The 27,551-nt window shown below is 38.4% G+C and overlaps 1 protein-coding gene across 6 annotated transcripts in view; it reads left to right on the top strand.

Moving 5' to 3' along the window:
- The first annotated feature begins 7,548 nt into the window (after positions 1–7,548).
- The window catches only part of CPSF6 (cleavage and polyadenylation specific factor 6), a 29,274-nt gene continuing 9,271 nt past the window's right edge, over positions 7,549–27,551 (top strand). For 3 of the 6 annotated variants that reach the window (XR_005021417.1, XM_036864819.1, XM_036864820.1), the window contains exons 1-9: positions 7,549–7,696; positions 15,520–15,729; positions 17,356–17,459; positions 21,855–22,000; positions 22,910–23,083; positions 23,213–23,323; positions 23,793–24,297; positions 26,413–26,528; positions 27,022–27,175. Coding sequence is in view for 5 of the 6 variants with exons in the window: in XM_036864819.1 (XP_036720714.1) it covers positions 7,637–7,696; positions 15,520–15,729; positions 17,356–17,459; positions 21,855–22,000; positions 22,910–23,083; positions 23,213–23,323; positions 23,793–24,297; positions 26,413–26,528; positions 27,022–27,175 (1,580 nt within the window). In the remaining variant the exon portion in view is untranslated. The remainder of the gene's footprint in view (positions 7,697–15,519; positions 15,730–17,355; positions 17,460–21,854; positions 22,001–22,909; positions 23,084–23,212; positions 23,324–23,792; positions 24,298–26,412; positions 26,529–27,021; positions 27,176–27,551) is intronic. The other 3 variants (XM_036864822.1, XM_036864823.1, XM_036864821.1) reach the window with 2 other exon arrangements.

Below are 27,551 nucleotides of genomic sequence, written 5' to 3' on the forward strand. Positions count from 1 at the left end.
AAGCCTTTTAGTCAATTTTGTGTGTTCACTGATACCTCACAATATATTTTCCTACTTTTAGTGTCAACTTGAGTCCTCTTTCTTTTACTCGCAGCTGAGTACATCCTAAATGATATATTAGGGTGAATGCACCAATGTTAGACCATTGTTGACGTATAAAAACTGCGATTTTAGGAGGTTCAGTCTAACAGAATTTGGTTAACAGGAAGTGCAGTGCTTGAAATATGAAACTGATTGATTCAAGGAGGGAATGCCCCATTTTTCTGGATTTTAATAGGTCTTTCTTATTTAGCCATCACAAAATAGTTGGTTTAACCATTATCTCTGAAGTGGAGTATACAAATCTGTTCATTGGGATATAGAAAGATATTAGATCATGTACTGTTATAATTTTTATTTTAAAAATTGAAAACTTCAGCTGAACTAATATTTAATATGTGAATTGACACTAGTGTCCTCACTCAATTCATATGTCAAATGGTTTTATGTCACTAAGGTATGTAGAAGGTATGAATCGAGGTTTTCTGGGGCCCAATATGTCTATATTTGGGGAGCTTTCTATTTATTTATTTATTTATTTATTTTATGGCTGTGTTGGGTCTTCGTTTCTACGCGAGGGCTTTTCTCCAGCCGCGGCAAGCGGGGGCCACTCCTCATCGCGGTGCGCGGGCCTCTCACCGTCGCGGCCTCTCCCGTTGCGGAGCACCAGCTCCAGACGCGCAGGCTCAGCAATTGTGGCCCACGGGCCTAGCCACTCCGCGGCATGCTGTATCCTCCCAGACCAGGGCTCGAACCCGCGTCCCCCGCACTGGCAGGCAGACCCCCAACCACTGCGCCACCAGGGAAGCCCTGGGGAGCTCTCTTAAAGAAAAAGAACAAAAAGATTATGAATACAAAATAAGGTATGAAAGCAAATTGTTATTTAAAATAAATTTATTTATTTATTTATTTTTGGCTGTGTTGGGTCTTCGTTTCTGTGCGAGGGCTTTCTCTAGTTGCGGCGAGCGGGGGGGCCACTCTTCATCGCGGTGCGCGGGCCTCTCACTATCGCGGCCTCTCTTGTTGCGGAGCACAGGCTCCAGACGCGCAGGCTCAGTAGCTGTGGCTCACGGGCCTAGTTGCTCCGCGGCATGTGGGATCTTCCCAGACCAGGGCTCGAACCCGTGTGTCCTGCATTGGCAGGCAGATTCTCAACCACTGCGCCACCAGGGAAGCCCGCAAATTGTTATTTAGAAGAAGAAAAGAAAAAGGAATTTCAAGTTCATGTGATTTTCTCAAAAAGAGAAAAAAATGTATGGTGAGTTGATAATTTTATATGCCTCATTATTTAGTGTATTCCTGTCAGTAGAGACTTTCATTTTGACTAGGCATTAATGAGAACCAAATCTTCCACTTATAATTTTGCATGTCTCTTTAGATTAATTTTCTAAAGAATAGTATATAATTCCATACCTTTCAAACTTTGTTTCTCCTCCACTACCCACATACCTCCAGAGCCTAGCACGGTTGGACACTCCCAGATCACAGTATGACATCTGGCCTTGTGTCTTCGTACCACAGAAGTTGGGTGAGTCGGCACAGTAGCAATAAAAATATTTCTAGAAAGCATTCCTATATCAGGATGGCTAGCAATAACTTACACATAAATATTTTCTTTTAACCCCAAACTAAATGTACCCCATCATTCAATTTCCACTTGGATTCAAAAAGATGCCCGCTACCATTCCAACCCCCATCCAGCATGAGGGGGCATTGTATGACAGAGGAAAGTGGGGTGGAAAGGAATAGTGGTCTCAAATTGTGGAAAGGGCCCATGAAAGTGAGGAGCTTTGAATCATTAACTTCTTTTGCTTCCTACATAATCCCTCCTACTGGGGGCAATTCTGAGGAAAGAGGGGAATTTCCTCCTCAACACAGAGGATTCTAAAAAGATTCCCTCACACAGGCACTTAATACACTTCACTTGCAGTGTATTTCGATACGTGGCAGTTTATGAGAGCCCAGTTATACAGACTTACAGATTATATTCTCTAGCTTTAACTAAACTAACCATAATGAAATGCCCAATCGTCTTAAAAACAATCCTAAGAAACCATGGTTCACAGTTAATACTAATAATGAAAGTACAAGTGAAAGCAGGAAAATGGCAGAACCAACATTATCTACTTCTAATATGAACCCTTGTCAGGTACATAATAGATAAAAACAATGATGATGCAATCAGATTTGACAAGAGTAAACCCCAAAATTTCAAGAAGATTTGAAATACGGATTAACATCCTCTAATGATAATACTAGGCCATTATGATTAGCAAGACATTTTAAAATCTTATTTATTTCATCCTCTAAAATTGTATATTTGTATATTGGTTCATGGTATAAAAATGTTAATATAAAATGTCTCAATGAAATAATATTTACATTTTCATATACTATGGCTGTATGTTTTTAAATGTTATACTGATAGGGGTAAGTATTTTAAAAAGTTTGGGGACCATAGGGCTAAACTATGGCCTGTAGTATGTTAGAACCAAAATCATGTTCCTGCAGAGGTTATGGCATTGACTTACTTGGAGTAAGTCAGAATGATAGCATGTGTTAAATATTTATGGATTTGGATTTGCCTTCCCCAACCATCAGGCTTTTGTCTATGTGTTGTCATTCAATAGGTGGAATGGGTTAGACAACCTTTGGGGTGTCCGCTTAGTTCAAAACAACCATCTTTCACTGACAATTCTCCATGCTTTCCTAACTCACACGAGTAGAATTTGTAAGCCAAGTTGTTACTCTGTGACCCTACTGCCGTAGACAAACTTGATTGGACTAGGAGTAGACTTCTATTAAAACTGAGCTAATCAGTTGCTTTCTCCTTAGATTTTGTAATTGAAACTAAGACAGGTGGCCATGTTCTTGAATAGCGGTTATTTGAACTCTGGAGCTGAGGTTGCCATTGTTGCAAGGCCATGTGCATGGAAAAAGAGAGCAAGTTCCTCTATACAGAGAAAAAGCAAATGTACAATAGGGAACCTTAGAACGTTACTTATCTCCCTTCCAATCTCTTTGCTACTCTTCTTAAATATTTTAATTTATATTATTTATACTATTGGAGTGATGTGATTGTGGAAAGGGGGCCATAGCCAAAGCATGTAGGCAGCCTATAGGAGATGGATAAAACAAGAAAATGGATTCTCCTCTAGAGCCTCCTAGAATCCAGCCCTGCCAACACCTTGACTTTAGCCCAGTGAGATACATTTTAGACTTCTGATCTCCAAAACTGTAAGATAATAAATTTGTATTGCTTCAAGTCACTCAATTTGTGGTAGTTTGTTACAGCAGCAATAGGAAACTAATGCAGGTGGGCTAGAAGGAAACTCCTCTGCAATATTTCATATACTATTGTCAAATTTCTCCCAAGGCACCTTGAACTTTCAATTGTATGTAGATCTGAACAAGAGAATTTCAGGACTGAGAGGGACCTTCATGGAGGACTTGAGGGAAAGGACTTGTCTAAGGTTACTTGACTAGTCAGTTGTAAAGCCAGGACAAGAACCCAAGTCTCCTGTCTTTCATCTATGTACATTAACAACTGTAAGATGTCTAACAAAGAGACTGTTATGCAGAAGGTACTCAATAAGCGAAAAAGTTTGTCATTGTTGTCATAATTATTATGCATTTTCCTTTGTAACCCACTACAGTGTTTCATTTTGTGGCCAAATAAAGAAGTACCCTGCAACAACATTTTAAAATCATCAGAAAGTTGGGGAAGTGCGAGATACAAACTATTGGGTGTAAGATAGGCTCATCCTTGAGCACAGGGAATATAGCCAATATTTTGTAATAACTGTAAATGGAAAGTTACCTTTAAAAACTGTATATGGGAATTCCCTGGTGGTCCAGTGTGTAGGACTCATGCTTTCACTGCCAAGGGCATGGGTTCAATCCCTGGTCTGGGAACTAAGATCCCACAAGTCGTGTGGCATGGTCATAAAAATTAAAATTAAAATTAAAAGCTATAAAAATTACTTTTAAAAATAAAATAATCAAAAAGCTAACCAGGAAGTGAGTGAGGAATTACCTGGCCAAGAAGCAGAAGGGGATAGTGTCTATACATTCCGAGTGCTTTTGTCCTGGGGGGCATTTTTAGATTCAAAAGAGATGGCTGAGAGGTTTAACTCCACTTTTGACATCTAGGGGAACAAAATATGGAGTCTAGGACCTGTCAAAAGTATAATTCTGAACCTGTCAAAAGTGGTGATTTTGGTAAACCATATTTTGCACTGGTCTTCACAAGGACAGTACCCTGGGAAGTAAGGGCCAACCAAACTAAAGCAGTCTCCCCAAGATTCCCAATCATCTGGGTTTGTTGGTATCACCAGGTGCCTGCCAGAAGAAAATGAAAATCCTCTATGGAAAAAAATCATCATATGTCCCACATTATTTCTTCAAGTGATTCAATTATGATATCCAGAGAGATAAAAGCTAAGATCGACAGTTTTGGCAAAAAAAAAAAAAAAAAAAAAAATGATGTCATTAAAATGAACCTAACAGATTTTAAAAAGAATCAAATAGAAATTTTAGAACCTAAAATTAAAAAAAAAAAACTGAAAAACAAAATTAACAGCCCAACAGATGAATCTAACACTATAGGAGAGAGAATTAGTAATCCAGAAAATAAACCAGAGAAAAAGCTATTCAAAATGAAGCATGGGGGAGATAAAGGCATGGAAAATTAAAAAGAGAAGGTAAGAGAAATAGTGGATAGAAAAGATCTAACAAACATTTCATTGGAATTATAGGAGAGAAGAAAGAGTTGGGCAGAAGCAATATTTGAAGAGATAGTGTCTGAGAATTTACCAGAACTCATGAAAGGCACCAATCAATATATTCAAAAGGCCCAGTGAATTCCAAGCATCATAAATAGAAAGAAATACACTTCCAATAACTTTAAATCTCACATTTAAAGCATTTGTTATAATAAATCCCACTTATTCATTCATTAAAAAAAAAAAGAAAGAAAGAAATACACTTCCAGACATACACAGTAAAAGAGCAGAAAACCAAAGTCTAAGAGAAAAAAATCTTAAAAGTAGCCAGAGGGGGAAATCTCCAATGACCTTCAAGAAAACAGTCATGCTAACAGCTGACTTTTCATAGGTAGCAATAGAAGTCAGAATCTTGGAGTGATTTTTAAGCGTACTGAAAGAACAAAAACTGCTTTTACCCCACTTCTCCTCTGACTCTTGCCTTGCTCTTTCACATATAGGACTCTTGTGATTCCTTTGGACCCACCAGGAAATCCAGGATAATCTCCCTATCTCAAGATCCCTAACTTAATCACATCTGCAAAGTCTGTTTTAGAATGTAAGGTAACATATTCACAGATTCCAGGGATTGGGATGTGGAACTCTGATGGGCCATTATTGTACCTACCACGTTACCAATCTAAAAAATGCTCTTGCCCTTTATCATGAGTGGCTCTTTTTTTCTACGAAGCCCCATAGAAAAAAGGAAATCAGTGTTTCCAAGAAGCAGAAGCAGATAGGCATTTTTCATGCTATGTCATTTAAACCACTATCAACCTTCAACCTTGGTGAGGTAAATATTATGACCCCAATTTTAAAGATTCTGAAATTGAACATGAGAGAGGATAGGTAACTTGAAGGAGGTCATCTAGCTGGTAAAGTGTCTGACTAGAAATTTGTATCCAGATCACCAGACTGGTCTTTAAGACTCCAACCAAGCTTTTCTACCATATCAAGTACAGTTATCACTTGACTTATCATTGTATGAATAATTTCTGGGCAGTATGTATCTTATGAAACACACTCTAACTTGGTGGGTTTTAAAAATGGTGAAAAAGGGGCTTCCCTGGTGGCGCAGTGGTTGAGAGTCTGCCTGCCAATGCAGGGGACACGGGTTCGAGCCCTGGTCTGGGAAGATCCCACATGCCGCGGAGCAACTAGGCCCGTGAGCCACAATAACTGAGCCTGCGCGTCTGGAGCTTGTGCTCCGCAACAAGAGAGGCCGCGATAGTGAGAGGCCTGCGCACCGTGATGAAGAGTGGCCCCCACTTGCTGCAACTAGAGAAAGCCCTCGCACAGAAACGAAGACCCAACACAGCCATAAATAAATAAATAAATAATTTTTAAAAAATGGTGAAAAAGAAATAAAGAATGGGAGAAGGTTTCAAACTGGAGAGACACCTTTGAATAAAGTGTGGTAGTCCCCACTTACCTGAGGGGATATGTTCCAAGACCCCAGGTAACTGAAAACCTCTTTAAGGGAGGACTGCTATATTGGTGGCAAAAGCTTTCTTTATTAACTACATGACTCCGGTTAAACCACTTTGATTATATTGGTGGCAAAAACTTTCTTTATTAACCACGTGACTCTGGTTAAACCACTTTGGTTCTTTTTAAAAAAAACAAATTTATTTATTTGAATTATTTATTTTTGGCTGTGTTGGGTCTTCGTTGCTGTGCACGAGCTTTCTCTAGTTGCGGAGAGCAGGGACTACTCTTTGTCGCGGTACCCGGGCTTCTTGTGGTGGCGGAGCACAGACTCTAGGCACACGGGCCTCAGTAGTTGTGGCACACGGGCTCAGTAGTTGCAGCTCACAGGCTCTAGAGCGCAGGCTCAGTAATTGTGGCGCACGGGCGTAGTTGCTCCGCAGCATGTGGAATCTTCCCGGACCAGGGCTCCAACCCAGCTCCCCTGCACTGGCAGGCGGATTCCCAACCACCGTGCCACCAGGGAAATCTGATTCTTTAGGCCTCAGTTCCCTTTCTCATCTGTAAAAGATGTTTGGATCCAATGACACCTTTTCCAGTTCTCTGACATTCTATTAGTCTAAGAGTGAAGCCCTTGCCTCAAGATACCTCCACCTTATAGGGTGGGTCCGAGGGGGACCGCATTCAAGTTAGAGGCATTTAAACTATCCCAGAGAAAACCAACTGCAGCTCAAAGGAGGAAACAAATGAAGAGAGATGAAAGGTTGGGGGGGGAGGTGGGACGCGGAGGAGATGAAAGAAGACGATGCCGATGATACAGATGGAAAGATAAACAGCATGCAAATGACACAAGTAGCATGCAAATAACTCAAGATAATCATCAACAGGTAACTAGCCTTTACAAGGCAAACGAAATTCTGCTGGTCTCTGAGGTGGCAGGGGTGAGACATCCTCTCTGGGCGCTCATAGAAAGCGGAGCTACACTTTGTATTTCATCGTGACATAAAACTTCCACCTCTCTAAAAGCCCTGGCTGTGAGAAATGTAAGTAAAACTGAGAAATGAAAATATCACAAAACGCTTGAGTCTGCCAGGGACAACGTGAAACCACAGTCTCTGGAAATGACTGGGACCACCCCCGCCCCGCCCCGCCCCGCCCCGCCCCGCCCCGCCCCCCAAGCCTAATCCAGACACACAAAAGAAACCGCTTGTGCCCTCCGAGGTGCAGTGTTTCTTCTCCGCCTGCGGAACGGGCGGCAGCGGAGCGGACGCACGCCCCCGGCCGCCCCCGCCTCGGCCCTCGGAAGTGACGCAGCGCGCCCCGCCCCCGCCGCTAGATCCGCTGCTGCTGCCGCGGCGGGCGGACTTGCAGGAGGTAGCGGCGGCGGCGGCCGAGGCCGAGGGAAGATGGCGGACGGTGTGGACCACATAGACATTTACGCGGATGTGGGCGAAGAGTTCAACCAGGTACGTGAGGGCCCTGGGCCCACGCCGCCGAAGTAGGCGGTGCTGCGGCCGGGATGCGGACCCGGGGCCCACCGTGGGCCGCGAGCCGCCGCGGCTGCAGCCCGTGCGCCCTTGGCGCCTGTGGGCCGCGCCGCCCGACCCAGGCGCGGCGCCCCCCTCACCCCTCGTTCTACCGCGTCGTTTTGCGGGCGGCGGGCGCCGCCACCCGCCGCGGGTCCCCGAGCGCGGACGCGGGCCGCCGTGCAGCCGCCGCCGACCCCTCCCTCGCCGCTGCCTCGCTCCCCATTGTTGGCGGCGGCCGGCGGGCGCTTCCCGCCGTGTTAGGCCTGGGCGGAGGGGCGGCTTGTGCGCGGGGGGGAAGAATGGGCCGCCCCTGCGCCCCCTCCCCGGCCGCCGGGGCGAGGAGAAAACCTGGCGGGGCGCGCGCCGGCCGCCGTCTCGCCCCCGGCCCTGCCTCTCGGGCTTCGATTCTTCCGGTCGCTCCATTTTGTCTCTTGTCGGCGCACGGTCGCCTCATGGAAGGCCGCATTCACGGCCCTTTGTATCCCGCGCGCTCTGCTTCCTGCGCTCCCCTGCTCGTGTTTGCGACAGGTTTCGGCGTGGCGCCTTCTCCCTCCTCCCCTCACACTCTGGGAAGGCGGCTTCGTGGCGGGCACGTTTGCAACAAGTCCTTTGACTTTCGGACCCATGGATCGTGTTTAAAAAGTCGGTGAGCTGCCTCCCTGCCTCGGTGGCCCAGGGCTTGTAGTGCCTTTGAGGCCCAGTCGTTCGTGCTTGGCCTTTGTGATGAAAATACCTGTGAAGATAGGTGGCCCGGGCGAAAAGGAAGACTTGGACGCCCGAGGGTTGGATGGAACAAAAAAGGCGGTAGCTCACCAAGAGATAAGAGGTGTGATGAAACAGTCTCACCCGAAATTCACATGGTGTTAGTTTTAAAATAAAGGATTGTAGCTATGACCCGATTTCCGAAAGTAAAATGTTTACTGCCCTCCGAGGGGTTTTGAAAGGCTGGAGAAAGTGAGAATGCAAGGTTTTTCCGGTGTCTCACTGGCCACAGTAGCCTAGAAGGACTAGCTGCGGAGCTGTGATGTCTGATGTTGGGCATCCTTGCGAAAGATTGTTACTGGAGTAGTGAAGTTTAAGCTGTAAGCCTACTGCTTACATCTCTACTCCCTTTTATGTAGTAACACATTAAAAAAATCAGATTGTGCCTAATTGCAGTGCACCTAATCGCTTTATCTCTTATATTTTCCAGGTCCATATGAGAAGCTTAGTAAAATTCTGGTTAATGTGTTTTTGTGGGTTTTTCCCCCCTCCATTAAGGATCTTATTTGTGACTAGGGACTAAAGATTTTTTTTAAATAGGGAAAGCTAGAAATCCTTTCTGGTTTTTTTGAGGGATGATTGTGCCCCTGGTTTAAATATTAGGAAAAAAAAATCCAATTAGCTTTAAATATTTCCTACTCCGTTAAAGACTGAATGTATTTAAACGTAACCCACTGTAATCAAACATTAAGTTTTAAAAATTTTTCTTCTTTTTGTTGTGCTTGTATTTTGGATATGTGATGCCTGAGTTGTGTCAGTGACAGTTTAGAAAATTACCTTGAGTGCTAAACACAGTCAGATTCTAATCCTTTTTTAAGGTCAGTAGACAAAGACTTCTCAGAAATTTCTTTTCCTTTTATTTATCAAATGAGTGTAACGTTCCATCGAAAAGAGGTCCGTATCTGGAAGTAAAGGAAGAGTTAAATGTTCAAGATAGTCTTCATTAGCTTTCTTACAAGAAAATATATTTGCTTTGTCTTTCTACCCACAATAAAGGAAGAATTGAGCTACAATTTTAGAAGTTGAGCTTTCTTCAGAACCTTTTAATGAAATATTTTTTAGGCTTTTGCCTATTTAATTTGGGATGGGCATTTCTCTAACCTGTATAGCTGGATGTAGTGATACTTGCTTATCCCTGTGCAGTAACTAGTGCTGACTGAGCAGGAGGTAAGAAGAGATTAAAATTCTGTGGCCCTGATGAGGAACTGCTTTATAGGATTCTTTTAAAAATGTAACTTTTTGTTGATTTGTACATATAGTATTATGTTTCACACATAGTTGGATGATTTTTACTAGAAAGATATTTATACTTTTCAGTCGGTTAATGGGATTAAATAGAGACTTTGTTTATGTTATTATTTTGCATATCACTGGCCTTTGTAATCTTCTGCTTGATGTGGTAATTCCTGTTCAAAATATGGCCACATAAAGATAGTTGGTGGTTTTTAAGGTTCATCCTTCATTTTTAATAATGTTACTATCATTGAAATATTTATCTGAAATTTTATCAGAATTAGAGGCAACTACAAAATTATTGTTGATTGTTTTATTTTGCACTCTTATTAGCTGGTGACATTACTTCTGCTGGTTGCTACAGTAAACTATGACTCTTTTTTTGGCTGTGTAGGGTCTTCGTTGCTGCACACAGGCTTTCTCTAGTTGCAGCCAGCGGTGACTTCTCTTGTTGCGGAGCACAGGCTCTAGAGCGCAGGCTCAGTAGTTGTGGCGCACGGGCTTAGTTGCTCCACGGCATGTGGGATCTTCCTGGACCAGGGCTCGATCCCATGTCCCCTGCACTGGCAGGAGGATTCTTAACCACTGCGCCAGCAGGGAAGTCCCAACTATGACTCTTTATTTTGTTGTAGTTGAGTAAAATGTTTTGCTAAGTATAACGGGTCTTGACTTTGGCTTCTAAACTGCTGTAAACATTTGAAAAAAATCTTTGTTCTTCAATGTGAGCTGTAGTTTTAATTGCACAGTATGCTTTGAAATTCTTTGTAATTCATGTATTTTTAATTTTTTTTAATTTTAAATGGTCATACTTTTATGATGCTTTTTTTTCATGTGTGTTTTGGTAAAGAACAGTAAAACCTATTTCAAAATGTTAGATATTCAGCTGTCTTAGAAGAAACTTTAATTTGGAGATGGTGTGAGAAAAAGTTAGTGAAACTATAGTATAGTTCCTTTCTTCACCAGATGAATTAAGAATGGAGAATGAAATTGGAGAAGGGGAGAAGGCACAAGGGACTCAGCTATTCTTTATAGCTGTTCTTTTAGTTCTTAAGTTGAAGGTCTTTGCATGTAACCAACCAAATTGAGAACAGTTGCTCCAGTGGAAGAATTTGAACTTCCAAATCTCTACCTTGGATTTGGAGTTGAGAAGAAAGTGGTTGGTTTCAGCCTCTATAGTGTGTATCAATTCAGTTTGAACTGGGATTTGTACTTGAAGGTAGTAGTTACTAGCCTAATATTTAATAATTATAGATTTTTATTTTGACCAAAACTAAATTAAAAAAATTTTTAACCCAATTGTTTAATATACATTTCTTGAGTATTTGTTATATGCCAACAAGGAAGGATACAGAGTTTTAGATAGTCTGTCCTTAGAGTGCACTGTAGTGGGATTGAGAGACACATACATAAATATAACACTCTGACAGGTCATGTGTTATAGAAACTACTCCTTTATGTGTATCTTTATCTGTAGAATTTTTGTTGGCAGAGGAGAGGAAAGTCAGATTCTGTGAACTTCAGGAAAGCTTATACTGGGTGCGTCAAAATAGTGTGTATTTTGCTTGTTTGGGGAGCAAAAGCTCTTAATGTGGAATTTAGTTACTGATGTACCTGGTGGTAGGTCACTGATAGCAGTGCTCACTTAGTAATCTTGACTATCCAACTTTAAAATGAAAATGTATATAGGTAGTGGGAAAAAATTCATTTGGAAGCTAGAGACCTAGACATGCTTATAACTCTACTTGCCTTTATGAGTCGTTATAGTTTATATTTAGTTATTGTGTATCTACTATAGCCAATGTCTAGCTAATTTTGGAAAATAAGTTTATTAGGCAAATATCAGTGAAATCTTATTTCTAATAAATTTATGTTGAATAGAGAACCCTCTAAGATAAGGCTTGTAAGGTGGAAACTGAGGTAGGTAGAGATTGATTCAGACACTTGGATAGAAATGTTTAGGGGAGCTGGAACTCTTCTTACTCAGTTTTGTTATTTATGAGTAGTTCATTCAGTTGCCCACTTTGTGGTTTATGTGGCATATTTTTAGTACAAAGTTGGCTTCCTTACCATTAGTTGAGCTTTTTACAGGGATTACAAACTAATTTTAATATCTACTTGAAACATAGACAAAATCAGAAAGTGAAGTATTTTCTAAAAAGATAAATATGTATTAGATTATCTGCTGTTGGATTTTATGTGCTGGTATATTATATTCTCTTCCATGGTATAGAGTACATTTTGTAAATGCAAAATAAAACCTTTCCCCCTGCTATATTTCTCAAAATGGAAATGACTATTAAATTTCCTTTTTTTTTTTTTTACTACGGGGACTTTGAACAAGTGGCCTTTGCTGTGCCATTAGTGGTAGTATCATATAATGCAGGAGTGGTATTAATACAATTTTAGGACCACCAAAAGCAGTCTTGGGCCTATCAGGGAGAGTGAAGATATAGTACAACTATACCACAGTCATCCCAATAATGGTATACAGTATATCTGTGACATTAAAATTTTATGGGAGGTGATTAGGGAAAGTATGTCTAAAAAATAACTCTTTGGAGGGAGGGGTTAATGATAATGAAAAAAAGGTTGAGAAACACTGCTTTTAAAAGGAGCTAATTGAATTTTGGTTATTTTACTATCCATCTTAAGTGTTTTCTCTGACTCGGCAACAGCTACTCATATATCATGAGGAACATAATCTTGAAGTGTACAATCTTGAAAGGATACCTTGCCTTTAAAATGATTATAGTAATTAGAATGTAGGGAATGAAATAGTGGATTTTTTAACAAACCCTAAGAGCTGTTGCCTACTGGAATTTATATATAATGTACAGCTCTATTGGTGATTAGCTGCTATGAAAAGTAGATAGTTACAATTGGGCAGTATTTGGTATCTAAAATAATTAGAGGGGTAATGTTGATTATTTTTTGTTGTTGTTGTTTTTGAATGCCATTAAAATTTCCTAATGGTAATAATCGAAAAGACTACATAGTAGAACTTGACACTGTGGACTGTCTCTCTTTGACAAAGTTTGTCCAATAGACTTTCAGAGCTCACCTTCTTTATATGTGACCTGTGATATACATTTTCCATAATTTCAGAATGTGCATGTTTTCCCCCTTTTTAGAGTGGGAACAGAAAGTAGGATGTGTTCTGTGTGTGCATATATATATATATATTTTTTTCCTTAATCTGGAGGATAGGTGTGATATGCTAAAGCTGAAAAGGAAGATTACTGATACTACAGAAGAGTATGTGTTTTGAGTTGCATTTTAGTAATGGTGGCAAATGTATTCAGATTCATTAATATTTTTTCACCAAGTCCAAATGCATACCATTGGGGCTAGAAGTACAGGCTGTGGCCTTGGAACTGAGCGAAGCTAACTAGTCCACATGGAGATCAAACCCCAGGACCATGGTCTCAATTAGCATCATACTTCAACCAACTGGAAGCAGTCCAGCTACCAGACAAAATGGCTGATCCTAAATATTGGTAGGATCATATCAGTATGGAAAATTGGTTGGTGTCAACATAGGAATTCGTGGATGGACAAAAATAGTAAGTCATGGTGATTCACCAGGTTAGTGTAGCTGCAATTATGCTTGTAAATGATTGTCTACTTATGTGAACATTTTCCTAGATTTACAACTAATGGAAAATCATAATGTGTTAACCTGTTTCATGAAAGTGTAAATCTAAATACTTTTGTTTTAGTGCTGCTATTAATAACCCTTGCATTCTCTTTTACTCTCCCTCAGACCATATAGTGTGATTATAGTCTCTGCTGAGGAGGATGGAAACACAACTGTTTTTGAATAATAGTAATAATAATTCTACTTGATGTACAGAACTGGATTGCCAAAGAGTCTAAAGTGCCCACTGCCCCTTGCGGGAAGGTTTTTAGTATCTTAAGTGTGTGGAATCACTGCTGCAGCCATGCCACCCAAGGCTTCAGCTACACTGAAACTTCATAACAAAACTCACCCTTCTTTTTTCTAATTTTTGCTATCACTGCGATTTGATCATGTTGCTTGGTTTTTAAAAACTCATTTCTCAAAGGTTATTTTGGTATTGTTGTACAAACAAAATTATGGCATTATTCAGTGACTTGTGGTCTTAGTTTCTGCCCATTGCTAATGATAGTTTTGTTCTCTGACTTACCTTGAGATTTTTGTTCCTTATTAAATGTTACAGACATTCAACCTGGTTAACAATGTTGTTATGTAGAGATTCTGTTACATAATCAGTAAAATGGATAACTTCGTTATGCAGGTTACCTGAAATGACTTTACAAATTTCAGGTCCCTTTGGCTATGTGTTATAAGTGGTATTTCCCCTTCTAGATTTTTCTCTTCTTTTTCTGTTTCTTTTTTAAAAAATCTTTTTCTGGCTCCCTTCTGAATAACAAAACAACAGCCATGTTCCCTTGGGGCCTATAATAAAAATATTTTGTTGATCTGTTCACAGTCATCACAAATACCTTCTCTGTGTCATTCTTTATCCATATAATAGTTAGTCCCTAAAACTATTAGCTTTTCCTTATGTGCCATTTGTATTCATCCTTAGTGAATTGTATTAATGGAGAGGATATGAGTTGTGTCTGAACTCTTTAAGTTTATTGTTTTCTAAGTGTAATTGCCTCTCTTCTCTTACTATCTCAAATATTCTATCTCATAAGAATAAAATAGTTCACATCCATCTAGGTACTTAGCGGTGGAAAGGGAAGAAGATAAAAATAGAACTTTTCCTCTGATACTGGCTAGTCAAGCCTATGGCCCAGTAACTGTTACCAAAGGCAATTTAAATGGTGTTCAGTGTTCTACCAGTACCTGCATTTCATTTTTCTTGTGCTTATTTACAGATTGAACCCTATTTTTCCATTTTTCTCCTGTTCACATATTTGCTTCTTTTTCGTTTACCTCTTACTTGCGTATCACTTGGGCATGTAAGTGGCATCTACTAGCATTGCTTTAATTCTGCTGGTGACAGTGGCAAAGCTTTACTAGATCCTTGTTCGTATCCCTTTTCTCTTGGGTATGTAGATATCTTTTGCCAATTGACTAATATCTAAGAAGTCAGGTAAGCATTAACTCTTTGTTGACTGAGAATAATGAAACTATTAATAGATACTAATTTGGATAGTTTAACCTGTGTTTTATTTATTGTTTCTCTTTCCCCTGTTCATTTGTTGTGACATATGGAATCGTTTACATACCCACATTTCTTTATCCCTTTCCTATGGCTTAGCTCACTATGCTTTTTCTAAAACTAATAGCTTTCACAGAGTTGGGAAGCAAGATACTGAATACCAAAGAAAACAGTAGTTGTATTTTTCTGTTAAATATTAAAGATTTGTAATGGCTCTGATTTTTGTGATATTTTTGTGTCAAAAAAAAATTTTAAGCCCATCTATTTGTATTCATGTGTTGTTACTTTTAGAGTATTTTATTTCCATGGAAAGTTTTTTATTATTACTTTATTTTGTCTACATGTTATTCTATTCCTAGAGGAATGTTATTTCCTGTATTATAATAAATATCGGTGGGAAAATAGGATTGATTGTATAGAAATTCGCTTTATAGGCACTGTTGCAGAAGAATACGTCTGTGGCATAAAGTGAAAAGATTTGTACTGAGATCTTTGGCTGTTTCTATCTTCTACCAAATGTTTAAAACAAAATAGTTGAATGAATTTGCATTCAAATCTGTTTAGTAGTAGTCTGACTATTGTATAATCTAGAGCATTATTTCTGTATCTCAGGAAGCTGAATATGGTGGGCATGATCAGATAGATTTGTATGATGATGTCATCTCTCCATCTGCAAATAATGGAGATGCCCCAGAAGATCGGGATTACATGGATACTCTCCCACCAACTGTTGGTGATGATGTGGGTAAAGGAGCAGCACCAAATGTTGTCTATACGTATACTGGAAAGAGAATTGCATTATATATTGGAAATCTAACATGGGTAAGTGACTTAACATATGAATTAAATCATAGGTGGTTGATTTCAAACTGTTCAGTAGTTGTTTTTCTCCAGTTTTATAAAGTAAGAATTTGAAGTTACTAGACTGGTTCTGCATGCTTGCTTATGCAACGAGGAGGGAAATGAAATACAAGTACCTTTAAAATATCGTAAATTCCAAATCTTCTAGTTCTGAATTTTGTAGACATTCACCTTGTTTTGGTAGAGATTCCAATTAATTATAGTTCGATTTTATCTTCAAATCAATTCTTTTTATTTTACTACTCCAACACTTCAGCTATCCCAGTTTTATAAAGAAAAATGTTCACATAAAGTCTCAAACCGGGATTCAGAAGTGCAGGAGAGAAACACAGTACAACTCCTGGTTTTAAGAGTTTTCATTATCTAAATCATACTGCAGACATGTTGAGTTTCATTTTCACTCATAATTTGAAATCTGATTTATGGAAATGCTGCCATATACATTGTATTTTAATTTGGGTTACTTATGAGACTGTAGGATTATTATTGGTTGGGAGTTTCATTAGCTGGATGTTCAGTGTTATCTATTTTATTAGTATTAAATCTTAAATATTTACTAAAATAGTCCTATAGAATTTTTGCATCTCTACTTAGAAACATTTGTTACACATACTTGAAAATTTTTAAATTGTCTAGAAATCAAAACTTGTTACTGTTCCATTTCCTTAATAGCATTTCATTTTTAAATGTTTACATTTTTAAAAAACTAATTGATCTATCTCCCACTACCCAGTCTGAGGAAATTTTTTTTTTTTTTTTTTAAGTTTTTTTGGGTTTTTTTGATGTGGACCATTTTTAAAGTCTTTATTGAATTTGTTACAATATTGCTTCTGCTTTATGTTTTGGTTTTTTGGCTACGAGGCATGTGGGATCTCAGTTCCCCGACCAGGGATCGAACCCACACCCCCCTGCATTGGAAGGCAAAGTCTTAACCACTGGACCACCAGGGAAGTCCCTGAGCAATTTTTATAATATTGGAGACAGTAACAATGTAGTTATGAAGAGTATGGTTGCTAAGTAAGCCTCTGAATCTTAGCTTTTACATATGTTAATTTTATAACCTTGGAAAAGGTTATAATTATCTCTATCCGATGTGTAAAATGGGAGTGATACAGGACTTTTATGTTTTAAGAATTAAATACTTGATATAAAGTACATGTTAGGTGTTTTGTTTTGTTTTGTTTTTTTCCATCTTACATTGAAACAGAAGATGGAGTTTATTTCCCCAAATAACTTCCTTTAAGGAAAGGAAGTGACAAGTGAGGTTGGTTTTATTGAAAATTTAAAGTTGTAGCAGTTGAAAGCTGTAAGAGACCAAAAACTCATTAAGAGTTTAAAAAAAAAAAAATCTATGTTCTCTCTAAGGGTATGTACCTTCTAATTTCCAAAACGCTTATCAAGGGATAAAATTATGTCCTCAGGTGCTTTTGTGCTATTTAAAAATAGAAGGTTGACTGGCAGTAATTGTACTTAATTTGCACTGACCATTTTCTCCTGTTTATCCTGAGTTTACCCTTAAAAAATAAATGGAAACAGTAAAAATCTTGGATATGTTTTGATGGTTAATGAGGGGGAAATATCTTGCAGTGGACAACAGATGAAGACTTAACTGAAGCAGTTCATTCTTTGGGAGTAAATGATATTTTGGAGATAAAATTTTTTGAAAATCGGGCAAATGGCCAGTCAAAGGGGTAAGAATTTTGTTTTAATTCTTTTTTTTCCCTAATGGAAGTTAGTAGCTAGTGATTACAATTTTGGGGGTAACTTTCCTTGAAGTTAATGCTAACTACGCATGTGTAGGATGTTTTATTTCTACATTGTCAGGAGGTTCTTGGACAAAGATTCATACTCATTTCATGTATCCTGTGATCTACCTCACTAAAACTAGTGGAGCTGGGAGTGTAGATAGATAAGGTCTCTTTTCCAGTTTTCCTGAATTTTCTCCATCTATGGTTGAAATGATTTTTGAAATGACAGTTAGAAGAAGCATTGCTATCCCTGTAATTAAGGTATAGTGGAAGATGGGCAACTGAAGAATAATGTAACATGGATGTTTTGCTTTATTTTTTTAAACTATTAAACTACACAAATGAGGTAGGATCATTACGGGATCATTATAAAATACAGATGTCCAAACGTAAGAAAATAAAAAGCCACAATCCCACCATCCATAGATAATCGCTCTTGACATTTTAGTGAATATACTTTCAGGTTTTTAAATTTTTACTGCAAAAACAATAGGATTACAGCTCACGTTTTTTAATGTATTTGATACACGGAGTAAAACGAATATTTAACAATAAACATATATCTTCCCTAATGTATTAGTTCTTTCCATCATACCTTGTATGCTACTGTAATTTATTTTACCATTCTTTTTTTTGGTTATTTGGGTTTCCAGTTTTTGCCTATTATAAATAATGTTGTGGCAGGCTTCATTTTATATAAATCTTTAGGTGCAGATTTTGGGCTTTTTAAAAGGTAATTTGCTGGATGCAGAATGATAAAGTAAAAAATATGCTTAATGTACTTATTTTATATTGTTTAATGTGCCAGTTTTCAATAACTAGGAATATTTTCAAAATACGTACAGAGTCTGGCTGCTTTTCATGAACTTCACTTCTACTACCTCATCCGAGCCACTGTTATCTCTTACTTGAACTTCTGCAGTAGCCTCCTACGTGGTGTTCCTGCCTTCACTCTGATTCTCTACAGTCTATATACATGACACATAGCAGAAGTTGAAAAAAAGTGACATCAATATTTGCCTGCTCAGAATCTTCTAATGGTTATCTATTTTATTCAGAGTAAAACCCAGAATCTTCACTGTGGTCTACAAGGCACTAAGACCGGTTTCCCCACTACCTCTCTGACCTCATCTCTTACTACTCTTTACCTTCCCTATGCTGCTTCAGCCACATTAGTCTCTGATGTTCCTCAAACACATTGCTACTTAAGACCTTTACACTATTTCTTCTTTTTGGTTTATTTTTTCCCAAAATGTCCGCATTTGGGATCTTTCACTTCATTCAGGGTTTTGCTTGAGTTCCCTTCCCTGGCCACCCTGTGCAAGACCTTCTGCTCCCATCACTGTTTTCTTTTTTTAGTTTTTCTTATGGTGTATTTTACTCATTTATTGTCTTGTCTCCTAGTAGGTTTAGATTGTAAGCTCCATAAGAACTTTGCTCACTGTTGTATCCCTAACCCTAGAATGGTGCCTGGGATATAGGAGGTGATGCTCAATAAATGTTTGTTAAATTAGTGAATTAATTAAATTATTTCTAAATGTTGTGAGCCAAGATAATCTTGAATCAGACAGCAGACTTTGTTGACCAAGGATCTAGTTTTTTAAAAAATATTTATTTATTTATTTTGGCTGTGCTGGGTCTTAGTTGTGGCATGCGGGATCTTCGTTGTAGCATGCGGACTCTTAGTTGCGGTAGGCAGGCTTCTTAGTTGTGGCGTGCGTGTGGGATCTAGTTCCCCCACTAGGGATTGAACCCGAGCCCCCTGCATTGGGAGCACGGAGTCTTAGTGGGCCACCGGGGAAGTCCCAAAGGACCATTTTGAATACCAGAGAGAAAAGGCTCCTAAGAGTCCTTCTGAGAATAGTTTAGAATATCATATAACTGTGAATTGACACTCGTTCATTTTTTTTTCTATTTCAAATTTATTTTTCCTAGTGAGATATAATTCACATACTATAAAATTCATCATTTTAAAGTCTTCAAATCAGTGGTTTTTAGTTTATTTATAAAGTTATACAACCATTACCACTGTGTAATTCCAGAATATTTAATCACCCCCAAAAGAAATCCCATATGCATTAGCAATCTGTCTCTGTGGATTTGCCTATTCTGAAATGGTATCATAAAGAACGTGGTCCCATGTGACTAGCATCTTACACTTAGCATAATATTTTCAGGGGTCATCATGTTGTAGCATGTGTCAGTACTTAATTTCTTTTTATAGCTAAATAATATTCCACCATGTGGATACACCACATTTTAAAAATCCCATCCATCATTTGGTGGACATTTGGGTTGTTTCCATTTTTGCTATTATGAATAAGACCCCTATGAATATTCATATACCAGTTTTTGCATGAGCATGCATTTTCTTTTTTTTTTTTAAGGAAATTGTTTCTTTCATCTAAATAGGTTACACTGTTATTGTATCTTCTACCACTGCTACTACTCGATTAAATAGCTTGAATTTGGGGCAGTTTTATAAAATGTTAATTTTGAAAAATAATTTTGTATTTTTAAACACTAGATAGATTCTCATAAGCAAAGTGAGCTACTCATACTGTGAGAAGCACATGGAGATGAGATCTGACTGGAAACTGTGTACTAAGCATCCCATTTCTTCTTCATTCTAAGGTGCAAATTCTCTGAGAGCCAACAATAGGTTAAATTGCACTATTAACTTTTTTTGTCTTGTTTGGGGGGAAGTTTATTATTGGTCCAACACATTATACCTGATTTATGTATGTTAATTGTGTAAACAGGGAACTCTGTAATAATACTGATAAAAAATAAACAGCATCAGCATAGCATGTGAAAAAAAAAGATAGGTTACACTGTAGTCCCCATATGATTTGGCACTGTTCCAGAACCACCCTTTCATATAGACAGACAAATATTTAGTGAAAGAAGTTAAATTTATAAATATTTATAAAAATTTCCATTTTTGTTCTTATGAATAATGCCCCTGTGAATATTCATGTACCAATTTGTGTGAACATATATTTTTAATTCTGTTAGGTACACGTATACACTAGATTTATTTTTCTGCCATGAGGCTTGCAGGATCTCAGTTCTCCAACCAGGGATCGAACCTGGGCCATGGTAATGAAAGCGCCAAGCCCTAACCACTAGACAGACCACCAGGGAACTCCCAGGAGAGAAGATTTATTGGATTGTATTTTTAACTCTGTATTTAACCTTTTAAGGAGCTGCTGGGATATTTGTCAAAGTGGCTGCACCACTTTACATTTCCCTTCAAACAGTGTATGTGGGTTCTAGTTTTCTCCACATCCTCACCAGCACTTGTTAATTGTCTTTTTGGTTAGTGAATGTGAAATGGTATCATTGTGGTTTTAATTTACATTTCCCTGTTGGCTAATGATATTGAGCATCTTTTCATAGTGACATTATTCATAATAATGAAAAAAGTGGAAACAACCCAAATGTCTTACCGATTTTTGGAAAATGTGGTATATCCATATAATGAAATATTCAGCCATGAAAAGGAATTAAGCACTGACACATGCTACAACATGCATAAACCTTGAAAACATAATGCTAAGTGGAAGAGGCCAATCACAAAGGACCACATACTGTATAATTCCATTTATATGAAGTGTCCAGAATAGGCAAATCTGTAGGGACAGAATGTGGATTAGTGATTCATTAGGGTTGGAGGATGGGAAGAAATGGAGTGACAGCTAACAGTTATGGGGGGTTTTTTGAGTGATGAAAATTGTTCTTAAAATTGATTGTGGTGATGTTTGTAAAATTCTGAATATGCTAAAAAAAAAGAAACCACTGGGGCTTCCCTGGTGGCGCAGTGGTTGAGAGTGCCTGCTAATGCAGGGGACACGGGTTCAAGCCCTGGTCTGGGAAGATCCCACATGCCGCGGAGCGACTAGGCCCATGAGCCACAACTACTGAGCTTGCGCGTCTGGAGCCTGTGCTCCGCAACAAGAGAGGCCGCGATGGTGAGGGGCCCGCGCACCGCGATGAAGAGTGGCCCCCGCTTGCCGCAACTAGAGAAAGCCCTAGCACAGAAACGAAGACCCAACATAGCAATCAATCAATCAGTCAATCTTTAAAAAAAAAAAAAAGCCTTTATTAAAAAAAAAAAAAAGAAACCACTGAATTCTATACACTTTAAATGAGTAGGTAGTATGATGTGTTGTTATAAAAAAAAGTTAAAGATCAAAGTGTGAGCTTTGTATATTTCTAAGAAATATTTTCCATTTTCTTAGGTAAAATTAAATTCAGACCATTTCCTTTTTAATAAGAGTAGTAACAGTTAATCCCTCCTCACTTTCTACCCACACCCCTTTAAACATCTTTTAGGTTTGCCCTTGTTGGTGTTGGATCTGAAGCATCCTCAAAAAAGTTAATGGATCTGTTGCCTAAAAGAGAACTTCATGGTCAGAATCCTGTTGTAACTCCATGCAATAAACAGTTCCTGAGTCAATTTGAAATGCAGTCCAGGAAAAGTAAGCAACCCCTCAAAGGCTTTTATTAAAAGTTGTACATTTTAACTAATCTTGCTAGCATTTGTTAGATGTTATATTGGAGAAGTCATCTTAATATTTATATTTAGTATTTAGTTCATTGTAGAATCCATTTTAGGAAGTCCATGCTTTGAATTTGATTTAAATTACCGATTATGACTGGTCCCATGTACTGGGAACCTACTCCCGTTTTTCTCTAGATGTCACAGACCCAGCATTATACAACAGTGTGCAAGTTCTATAGCCCTGCCATTCTTGTCCTGTCATTCCCATCGTAAAGAAAGGAAGAAACTACATTCTAATCCTTAGATTGAAGGAAAGTTATGTGGATGTCTATTATGGTGGGGGAGGAACCACTGATAATCAGAAAGTATTTGTTGATTTTCTGCTTAGCACCAAGACCTTTCACCACTTGGTAAAGTGGCTATAGAGAAGATTTGCCATATACACTTACAAATGTTATCACTTAAAGAGATAAATGGATGATCAGGCAATTAACAGAAATTCAAGTGGTTGTTTTAATGTTCTAGCACTTAAAACTCAACTGACGAATGTTACAAAATTTAAATGATTTATACTTACTGACATTTAGATTTCTGTTGGAGAATTTTGGTCTTGGCAGCTGCAGAGTACTGGTTTTTTGAAAGTAACTCATGTTTGCTTATTGGAAATACATTTAAGCCTGGATCTTTTGAGGCTTCAAAAGAACTTAAATAGATATGAATGTTTTCCTAAACCAGTACTTCTCATGTAGTTTGGACAGGCCCACGGCATCTGCAAGTTAGTATATAGTGTAAATGAACTTTGAAATAGAGTTGTTTCAATATCTAACAGTGGTTATGGATCAGCTATTTTAATAAATGCTATTTATGAGTATTTGGATATTTGCAGCTACACAGTCAGGACAAATGTCTGGGGAAGGTAAAGCTGGTCCTCCGGGAGGCAGTTCACGTGCAGCCTTTCCACAAGGTGGTAGAGGACGGGCCCGTTTTCCAGGGGCTGTTCCTGGTGGGGACAGATTTCCTGGGCCAGCAGGACCAGGAGGGCCACCTCCACCTTTTCCAGGTAAAATTTTTCTTAAATTACCATGGATAAAATGTGTCTACCTAATACCTCTTTTCCTTTTCTCTCTTTTTCAAGTAATGCATTATTAATGTGACTTACTCTCCTTGTTATACTATTTTTGGAATCCAGGAAATTTGATCAAGCATCTTGTTAAAGGAACTCGGCCTTTGTTCCTGGAAACTAGGATTCCATGGCATATGGGGCACAGCATAGAGGAAATACCCATTTTTGGCCTAAAAGGTCTTTATTTTTCTCCAAACTTGCTTGACTTATATATAGAATATTTACATCCGTCTTATTTTCTTACCTCTTAAAAAATCCTTTCAAGACCATTTTTCCTTGTTTCACTTTCTAGCTTGGCATCAGAGTAGACTATAAGGTGGGTGATTTCACTGTAAGAAGTGTGTGTACGCTGAAAGATGGAAACTATCTCTAAGCAATGTAATCTATTAAAGTTTTTGTTTCAGTAATTTTTCTTAAGCATAAATTGAGCTAGTTAAATGTGTAAGGATAAACTTCACCTTTGTAACTGTTAGTGTAGCATTTACCATATGGGTTTCATTTAAAGAGAAAGAGTCTTGGTCTATGAGTTACGCTTTAAAGTATAATTTTGGCGTGAAGATTAAACTACCTTATTGAAGTGGTTTTTTTTTTTTTTTTTTTTTTTTTTTCCCTCTCTCTCTCTCTCTCTCCCCCCTTTATTCTATAGCTGGACAGACTCCACCACGTCCACCCTTAGGTCCTCCAGGACCACCCGGTCCACCAGGTCCTCCACCTCCTGGTCAGGTTCTGCCTCCTCCTTTAGCTGGGCCTCCTAATCGAGGAGATCGCCCTCCACCACCAGTTCTTTTTCCTGGACAACCTTTTGGGCAGCCTCCATTGGGTCCGCTTCCTCCTGGTCCTCCACCTCCAGTTCCAGGCTACGGCCCCCCTCCTGGTCCACCACCTCCACAACAAGGACCACCTCCACCTCCAGGCCCCTTTCCACCTCGCCCACCTGGCCCTCTTGGGCCACCCCTTACACTCGCTCCTCCGCCGCATCTTCCTGGACCACCTCCAGGTGCCCCACCACCAGCTCCACATGTGAACCCCGCTTTCTTTCCTCCACCAACTAACAGCGGCATGCCTACATCAGATAGCCGGGGTCCACCACCAACGGACCCATATGGCCGGCCTCCACCATATGATAGGGGTGACTATGGGCCTCCTGGAAGGTAAGTTAGTATGTATCTATAAAAGTAGACTTGGTGTATTTGATCTGCAAAAGGTATTTTTCTCTGTCAGTGAAGTTTTTAAAAAATCATGACTTTTCCCCAGGTACATAATTTTCTGTATTGTTTTCTCTTAGAAGAAGCAGTGTGATATGGTGAAAAACATACTGAACGGGGTTGGGAATAATCCAGCTCTGCCACTTATACAGCCATGTGATTTTAGGGCAAGTCACTTTGTTTTCATCATTTTTAAGTTAAAAGAGGTTAATAAAGATAATTGAAGCTAGCAAATGGGATCCTTAAGCTATTTTTAAGGTTTTAAAGTCAATCTCATTTACCATTGATGACACTACATAGAATGTTAAAGTTTCTTCATTGGTTTAGGAATTAGGTCAGTTTATTAGATAGGTACTATTGATTATTTCATGCTTATCAGGAGTCCTGAGTAGCAGAATTACTAACTTTTAATTAAAATGGGAACATTAAATAATTTACACGCATATTTGGGTAGACAAAGACTTATAAAACACAGACTTTATGGAAATTAAAATGGTTAATGGCAATCCTTAGAAAAAAGCTGCATGGAAATCACGGTGGAACTAAGTGATCCCTAAGCCCCCTTTCAAAGTACTTTTAAAGCTATCCATACTCAAATCATAATCTGGAGGTTAATCTCTAAGAACTACTTGAATTTGCCCCGTTTAGTTTCTTTTGAGTTTATCATTTGATTTTATATTCTTTAACTATCACTGTTGAATGACTTTGTATTTCGGTTTGTCTGACAGTGTTCTGCAGGGATGGATTTGAGCATCTGCCTAATTCCATACAGTTGCACAGGGCCAGGGAAATAAATTTGATGTTGTAAACAAAGTCTCCTGACAGTTATTTATCCATAGAGGTTGTGTCTTTATGTGACTGCCAAAATTGCTTCGTTTTCTTTTGAAAAACGTTATAACTAGGAAGCTAGCACAACTTTTCTCCTGTTCAGCTTAATTCCAGTGAGCAACTACCTATTAAGTGTCCACTCGTGTATAGGGGCGGGTTAGGTGGCTTGGTTTGACAGTTTAAAATTTGAATCTCATGTCCTTTTTCTAACATAATAGAATTTCTATAGTGCCAGTTTTTCTAAAAATACATTTGTGTATATGTTTTTGGTTATTATTGAGTAATTTTTAATTGAAAATTGGAGAAAACTGATTATCTTGCGTGGGTTTTTTTTTTTTTTTTTTTAGGGGATCAGATGGGTATGAGTCACAGAAATTAATTGAAATCATACATGGATTTTGAACAACTTGTGATTTGGTTGGGCTGTTTATAAAGTTTTGGGAATAACGGTAATACCTTATAAACATGAAGAAGGTTATATTAGCTGTTTCCTCATTTCATTGGAATGAACTGCTACTGCTTGCCTCAATTCAACATCCTACCTAGTAACTAATAACTAAGATGGCAAAAAGTTTACCTTTTCCTATACTACACATGTAGTCACAATTTTTAAAGTTGTCCAGCAGCTTTAGAAAATCTTGGGATTTTACTGGTTTTTTCCAACAAATATTTACAGGTACTGAGTGCCTTTTATTTGCCAGATAGCCTTCTAGGGATTCAGTGGCAAACAAGATAAGTCTAAAATCTTCTCCCTCCTGAAATTTTATTAGTCCAACAGACATTTATTATCCTCCTCTTGTGAATTGGGCCTTGCGCCTAGAGGATCCAAATATAAATGAAACCAAATTCCATCCCTTGATTGTGTAGGGTTGTATTTTTTGCAGTCAGGATTTTTTGTTTAGATATACATACGTGTCAGGGGGACATCAGAACAATTTATTATATCTGTTTTTGTATGACTCTGAAAAATAGTATATTATAGTTACATAAATACATAATTTCTGGCCTCCAGAAAGATGAGGTTTCTAAGTTGCTACTTTATTTCAGCTGAAAGATATGGGAATTTTGCTTAGACCTTCTCTCTTTGTAGGAAAAAGATCACATTTCAATCTGAAAAAGTAACTATTAGCTCTAAGGCACTTGTCAAAAGCAATTATTTGAATTGCTTTACACTATTGTGACTAATTTAGAAAATCTTTTGAATATGATTTAAGGTTTATTTCGATTTTACAGGGAAATGGATACTGCAAGAACACCATTGAGTGAAGCTGAGTTTGAAGAAATCATGAATAGAAACAGGGCAATCTCAAGCAGTGCTATTTCAAGAGCTGTGTCTGATGCCAGTGCTGGTTTGTATATTTCTTTCTGTATTAACATTTCTTACTTATGCTATTAGGAATGACCTAAAAAGTACAGTCTTGAAGATGGGTCATCTACATGTAGTAGTTATTTTTATATTTCCAAATCATTACCTATACTTTATTTAAAAGGCATTGAAGGGAACTGCATGTCACAGTGTAGTGGAAAAACCCCTAATTTAAAAATTTTAGGTGTAAATTTAAATATTAGCCCTGACATTTAATGGCTCAGGGACCTTAAGGCAGCTCATTTATTCTCATATTTACTAAATGATTGTGTTTCACACAGCTATAATAGTAACAAATGGTGTTAACTTCATGTACATTAAAGCTTTTCAGAATGGTGAAACTCTGAAAAAAATTAAGACATCTTCTGTAGTGATTTTAAAGTGCATTCCTTTTGTAAAATGGTTGCCCCAAATGGTTTGGTGGTATTTTGAAAACAAAATTTATTTGACTTTGGCCCATCTCCTTCCACTCACAGGTGATTATGGGAGTGCTATTGAGACATTGGTAACTGCAATTTCTTTAATTAAACAATCCAAAGTATCTGCTGATGATCGTTGCAAAGTTCTTATTAGCTCTTTGCAAGATTGCCTTCATGGAATTGAATCCAAGTCTTACGGTTCTGGATCAAGGTAAAACTTTCCTGTCTAATGTCTATTTAAAACTGCTGCTTTGCAAATAGAAAAAATACTGTGTTTGGGACTTTATAGGACTTTGATTTTACTTATTACTGTTTACTTAGCAGCTAGTGTGATTTTGTTGTTGTTTTTGTTTAATCCCTAAATCAAATGTTAGGTGTTTGCTTGCTTAAAACCCTTCAATGGCTTTCAGTTATTCTTAGAATAAGACTGTAAATATTGAAGTGCTGTGTGATATAGTTCTGCCTATCTTTTCAGCCTCACTGTGGACCTCTCCTCTGGCTCACTGTTCTCTAGCCACATTGGTCTCCCTTCTCTTCTTCTTGACACATCAAGCATTTGCTCACCTCTCTGTTTTTGTACTTGGTAT

This window comes from Balaenoptera musculus, chromosome 10, assembly GCF_009873245.2.
Source record: "Balaenoptera musculus isolate JJ_BM4_2016_0621 chromosome 10, mBalMus1.pri.v3, whole genome shotgun sequence".
NCBI lineage: Eukaryota > Metazoa > Chordata > Mammalia > Artiodactyla > Balaenopteridae > Balaenoptera > Balaenoptera musculus.